This window comes from Glycine soja, chromosome 13 (genome assembly GCF_004193775.1).
Source record: "Glycine soja cultivar W05 chromosome 13, ASM419377v2, whole genome shotgun sequence".
NCBI lineage: Eukaryota > Viridiplantae > Streptophyta > Magnoliopsida > Fabales > Fabaceae > Glycine > Glycine soja.
In genome coordinates, this window is record NC_041014.1 from 24,274,762 (window position 1) to 24,281,797 (window position 7,036).

The following is a 7,036-nucleotide window of genomic DNA, read 5'->3' on the forward strand; positions in this document are numbered from 1 at the left end:
AAAGTTGTAGTATGTCGTGTCTTATTCCTTATCCTATATTAAAATTTAAAATACTACCAAGAAAGGATAACAAAAGGAAGATATAAGAATATCAAAATTGAAAAAGGGCGCTGCTTGGTGCATTAAATTTAGGTTATTTATATACTTGGTTGACTAAATGTGTTCCCGTTAGTCAATGCAATAACTTCAAATCTTTATGGGCATATTAGGTTATATTAGACAAGTTGAAAATTTAGCTAAAATCTCAAAAATTAATTGGCAGTTAAAGTTGATAGTAAAAGAGTGAAAAATTAACTATTGAATTATAAGTATTTATTAAAACTAATTATTAAAGTATTTTAAAAATGTAAAATAATAAAAAACAATAAAATTATGATTTATTTAAAAAAGATAATAAGAAGATTAGATAAATATATTGATGATAAAAATAAAAAAATATAAAATACGTGAAGCTATCGGTTTAAAAAATAATTTAAAATAATATTTCAAAAAATATTAAAAAAAAACTTATTTATAGAAGTGTAAAACAAAATTTTAGTTAATAACAAAATTAAAAAATAATTGAAATATCTTACCATGACCAACTGTAAGTGCGTAACCCCCTAACAAATAGCAATGCGATCGTCACTATTTTTTTTTCTTTCTTTTCTAACTTGTGTTTTGTAAATAAAAAGTATTTTAATGGCTTTGATATTTTAAATAGAATCATTTGATTAAGCTCAAATCAGAACTTCAATAAAATGTTGAGAATTTAATTATAAATTCTATAACAAATTATTTTCCATTTTTAATGAAAAAATTCTATGACATCATGTAAAGCAAAGATATTATATAGGTAGGTTAAATAGTTAAATTCATCTATGAAAGTATGATGTAATGATAAATTAGTCTCTCAAATATGAAAATACAAATCTAATCTTTAAATATGCAAAAAGTGTGACAAATTAGTATTGTCATTAAATTTGTGAAATTATCTTGTTATTAAATTGTAATATTCAAAGATCAATTTGACAATAATTTATATTTTTTAATGACCAATTTGACATTAAGTTATAAAATTTAGGGATTAATTTGTCGCTAAATTATTTGTAGAATTAAATTATCGTATTTTTTATACATTTAAAAATTAAATTTAAATTTTTCATCTTTCATGAATCAATTTGTTAATGTCTCACACTTTTAAGGATGACAAATTTAACTATTTAATCTATTATATACTATAATAGATCAAAGGAAAAGACAACCAATTTGTTTTTTTGGTCTAGAACACAAATATTTTTCACAAAAGTATTCAGTATAGCACCACTTCAAATAAGATTTAGTAATTAATCATTGAAAGTGGACTTATGCATCATAGCCTCATTATATAAGACCATGCACCCGAGTCCTAGAATGCACAGAAGCACAACATTGATCACTATAACATAATAACTAATGGAGCTGGTGACGATGTCAAGAACAAGAGTGGTCCTCATGACCCTCACCCTGGTGGTGGTGACAGTTCTGAACAACACAGAGAGTGCAGAAAGTGCTCGCACTTTCTATGTGTTCGGGGACTCTCTAGTTGACAGTGGCAACAACAATTACTTGCCAACCACAGCACGCGCTGACTCTCCTCCTTACGGCATCGACTATCCCACCGGTCGCCCCACTGGTCGCTTCTCCAATGGCTACAACCTCCCTGACCTTATCAGTACGTACCATATATGCAAATATTATGTTCATTTTTTTATTTATGATATGATATGATATGAGACAATTAAGACATTGCTCATAACCCCACTCATTATTATAGTAATTGTTATATATGGTGGGTGAAATTAATGTGAATATTGTTCCATCCAGGCCAGCATATTGGGTCTGAACCCACGTTACCATACTTGAGCCCTGAACTCACCGGACAAAAGCTATTAGTTGGGGCCAATTTCGCTTCCGCGGGGATAGGAATCCTTAACGACACTGGCATCCAATTTGTAACTTTCCCCCTCCTTTCCCTCTATCTATATGTATAAATCATAATAATTGCTCAATGCACTTAATTACATTAACCATAACTATGGAGAAATATGATGAAGGGTGCTTTTATTTTGAGAAGAGAATGAAGAGTGTTAATTGCATGCTTCCTTCGTCTCATTATGATTATTACGTAAGGAAAAAAAATTATTTTTAAATAATTATTATTTTAATTTTTTAATATAATATTAATTATTGTATTTTTTCCACTTATATCATTTATAAATATTAATGACAGACAATAAAATTTATAAATAAATTAATGATGATACAAGATTAAGGGTTTTGTTAACCAATGTTCTTAGAACATTGTTAAGAAACTAAAAGAAAAAAATATATTTATTATATAAATCATTGGAGAATGTAAAAAAAATCATAAACAACACAATTTTTCACCTTCCAATAAAAATATTTTTAATTTAAGTTCCTTAATTTTGTAAAGTTATTACTTTGTTTCATCTATTTATTATTTCTTATTGATCTATGTAATTAATAGACTGAAAGGACTATTATTTTGGAATGATGAGAGTATATTTTTAGAGCTACACATTATTTCTTACTGTAAGAAAAAATACTTTATTTATAATACACACTTTATTGTTAATTAAAATTTATTAAAATTACAAAATTAGAGAAATTTATTAAGAGAGATTCATAAATTTTAACTAACATATATTAGAAAATATCTTAAAAAGTGTGATAATGGCCATTTTTATAGAAAATTATTACGTAATAATTTAAACTAAATGTATTTACAGTCTCAATTTTCATGTGATATATGCAATTAATTTTTTTTGAGAAAGAAAATAAAACTAGATTATATGTTACACAAAAATGATTTGTGAACACTTAATAAAAAGAGATAGAAATAAATGATAGTCATTAATGGGGTGTTTATAATTAAGGAGGATCCAAAAAGGAAAAATATACTTAAACAGAAAACTTTAAATGTTATTTAACATCTAGTGTGAGAAAAAAAAGAGAAAAAAATAGATATGTGGTAAGAAGAGAAGTAAAATAAAATAAAATATATTAATAGAGTTTATAATGAAGTGTCCAAATATCACTATACTTAATCAAATTAAAAGATATTTGAACACTTACAAATTACAATAACTAAGTGAACACTTCTCATTTTTAATTTCATTGTCTCTATTTTTTTATTATATTACACTATCAATCATATCTATAATTTATAGTTTATTTCTTCTCATCTTTTTCGACCTAAAAAGTATTTAAGAATCATTTTAATTTCTTTATTTATGAGAACCAACTAACCTAAAAGTATCTCTCTTTAATTGAAGTCATTTCACAAGACACGCAATTATGAATGCACATTTTCTTAACTTATGAAATCAATCCCACCAAATGCGACCACAAACGTTATTTAAAAGCAATGGAACATATATAATTGATAGTAAAATAATTAAGATTTAGTACCTATGTTATGTGGTATGGAACAGGTGGGGATCTTAAGAATGTTCGAGCAGTATGCGCTGTTCGAGCAGTACCAGCAACGATTAAGTGCATTAGTGGGAGCAGCGCAGGCTCAGCAAATCGTGAATGGGGCACTGTTCCTCATGACACTTGGTGGTAACGATTTCGTTAACAACTACTTTCTCACTCCTGTGTCTGCCAGGTCTCGCCAATTCACTGTCCCTCAGTACTGTCGTTACCTTATCTCCGAGTATCGTAAAATTCTCATGGTAATTCCATTTTTTTTTTCTTTTTCCTTTTCTTCACCTTCATATCTGTCTACTTTTTTGTTACCATATATGAGTAACTTTTTTTTATTTAACAAACATTAGTTTGGTTAGATCCTATAATCTATGAAGTACGGACACCGGACATCGGACACGATCAAGATACAGACACACGTGCACATTTGTAATGTCTAAAATATAGAACATAGTATGAGTGTCGTGTAGGTGTCGGACACTGACACGGACGCGTGTCAAACATCGGACACGACCAGGAGTTGGAGTGTCCGTGCTTCATAGTCTATAATCATTTAATTCACTTTATATAAGATTATTATTATTAATTTTAAAGATATAAATTTGATTTAATGATAAAAAAACAAGAAAAAAGGTCATGGATCTGAATCTTAAAAAAAAAAAAAAAGAATAATACTGGCAATTGAAACTTGTGAATAAAAAAACAACTACTGTACTAATTAACCTCAACTTATTCGTGTGATGTGGCTACCCGCGCGCACAGTGTGTATCTGTTTTCTTGAAAGCACTTTGTGTATCTTTTGTGTATAGCTAAAGGTACTAAAAAGAAAATCAAAAGAAGGAAATAGTATAAAAATGAGGACAAAAAGAAAATAAAGAAATTCTTTCTACACCCATTAAAAATTTCTCTAAAATTGCCATATTTTTTTTCTTCTTTTTTTCCCTTTCTCTTTCAAGGTAAAACTAAAACAAAACTGTCTCCAATAGCATAACTCATTGATTAAGACACATACTTCCATTTTCCATGGAAAGTTCAATGCCTTTTCTTTTTCCTTTTTTGTTGGGTCAATGATGCATCCTTTTTTACTCTCCATCACTCCTCCCCTTACTTGTATTGGTGTCCTTTTGGGATCCCCTTGGTCGAAGTGGAGCCTAGCATTTGGATTAAAAAAAATTGTGATTTGGCTCAACAGTAAGGTGTGACGTGAGATTCCAAAAAATAAATGCATGCACACATGCAAGTCGATCGCTTTAGTTACTTACACCAATTTTTGATAAACTTTCATTTATTTACCTTTTGATTTTGGGAGTTATAAGAAAAGCAAATACAGTACAAGCTAGGAAGATGTATGTGTAAAAAAAAATACAGGAGATAGTTTTCTGGGGAAAAAAAGTTTAAAGTGAAAGAGCCAGATTATTGGCTTATGCAATTTTTGAAACCTAACCAGAGGTTAGTATAACGTTATTCATGGTAGAGATATATATAGAACCAACAATGAGTTTTCATTTAACAACTCAAGTTTTCGGAAGTAGTCCTTGATACTTCATTTTCAAGAAAAGGAAAATCAATATACATAGTTCACGTCAATATTTTATTTTATCAAATTTGAATTAAGTTTTGAACTCAGGCCACCGTAATTCGTTTTTCTTCCTTGAAAAGAAAATTTTTCAATACACAAGAAAAATATGATTATGCAAAAGGCAATTTTTTTATAAATAAAATCTTCATTTTGGGCCATCCAAATGCAAAGTTTTACCTCCCTAAATTTGTGTCATAATACATAAATCATAATTAGGAGATATAAAATTAACCCATTGTGGTTGAGAAAAAGTGAAGGAAGAAAGGAGGAAGAGAGATGGGATTCGAATCTCCGGAAACTAATATTTCTAATAAAACTGCAAACTAACATTTATCAATAAAAAAATCATAATTGATGGATATACTTCCTTTTTGTTACCTTTTATTGTCACAATTTACTTCCTTTCATAGTTTCATGTGCTTCATTCATATTGATATGGGCTCAACTGATATAATTGTTACATAAATTATGATAATGCAGAGGTTGTATGAGTTGGGAGCTAGAAGGGTTCTTGTGACCGGAACTGGTCCATTGGGCTGTGTTCCTGCTCAGCTTGCTACTAGGAGTAGTAACGGAGAGTGTGTACCTGAGTTACAACAAGCTGCACAAATTTTCAACCCACTTTTGGTCCAAATGACAAGAGAAATCAACTCCCAAGTGGGCTCTGACGTATTTGTTGCTGTCAATGCCTTCCAAATGAACATGAACTTCATCACCGACCCTCAAAGATTTGGTCTCTCAACATTTGCTTGATTTCACTTTTTTTTATAGAAATTTTACTGAGCAAATAGTCACCTTTTAGCTTTCTAACTCTTCCAACCACTTGAATTAGCTCTTGCACATTAAAAAAATTGACAAAACTTAAATGCACTTCCTTAATTGTCTTTTTTTTGTTCTTTTAAGGAGTTTTTATTCAAGTAATCTATATAATAATGGCTTGCATTAAAAGTTAACAAAAATTACTGACGTAAAACTCTAATTCTGATTAAAGAATAACACCAAAATTATATTCTTGTCTTCAAAAAAATGCATAAAATGTAATAAACTTTGGATAGTTGTAGAACTTAAAAGAAAGGTTTTTTAAGAGCACGGACTAATTTGAAGTGGGTGAAAAGGTAGAAGATTAAGATGATTTTTATACTTAAATTTTACTTCTGTAGTCTAATATTTGTGTTACTAACTACATGTAACCCACCAATGGTCATCTTTTATTGTTGGTGGAAGCAGGTTTTGTTACATCAAAGATAGCATGTTGTGGTCAGGGTCGTTTCAATGGGGTGGGACTGTGCACCGCGTTGTCAAACTTATGCCCAAACCGTGATATTTATGCGTTTTGGGACCCTTATCACCCATCTCAACGTGCTCTGGGGTTTATCGTTCGAGACATCTTCAGTGGAACCTCTGACATTATGACCCCTATGAATCTTAGCACCATCATGGCCATTGACTCCAACATCTATTAAGAGGCCTTAATTTATTAGTGTGAGTTAGTGAGGGAAAAAAAACCCTCATCATCATTGTAATTGTATGTGCCAGGATGTATGTCTTACTATTAATTACGCTTGTAATTTGCTTCCTCATGTTACGTCATAGCATATACTATATGCAATGTATGTTCAAGTGCAACATCACTACTAGCTAGTGTGTGATAGTTTGTTTAGTTACAATGGACTGGGTGAGGGTTTCAATGTAAGTGAACTTTCAAATCTAAAAAGTAATTTGCCAATAACTTATGCTTTGATTGGTTGCAAATTTGAAGTCTCGTATTTTTGCTTTTGCTCTTTGTGCGTGCATATACACACTTCTTCGTAATTGATTTCATACAAACATTGATTTTTAGCCATCACATATGATTTACTCTCATCAAACCATTATTTGTTGCTATGCATGTTGCTTTAACGTCCAATTGTCCATAAATTAGCCATGATGGGTGTTACAAGAGTAACATGGGCAACACATTCTAATATAGTTCTTCTATCACATTTT

General features: G+C 30.0%; 1 protein-coding gene across 1 annotated transcript; it reads left to right on the forward strand.

Moving 5' to 3' along the window:
- Nucleotides 1-1,400: 1,400 nt before the first annotated feature.
- Nucleotides 1,401-6,802, forward strand: LOC114381516 (GDSL esterase/lipase At4g28780-like). The gene is made up of 5 exons (XM_028340792.1): nucleotides 1,401-1,693; nucleotides 1,846-1,973; nucleotides 3,477-3,719; nucleotides 5,531-5,783; nucleotides 6,278-6,802. Exons 1-5 carry the CDS (start codon nucleotides 1,435-1,437, stop codon nucleotides 6,511-6,513), a joined length of 1,119 nt encoding a protein of 372 aa, XP_028196593.1. The 5' UTR covers nucleotides 1,401-1,434; the 3' UTR covers nucleotides 6,514-6,802.
- The last annotated feature ends 234 nt before the right edge of the window (nucleotides 6,803-7,036 follow it).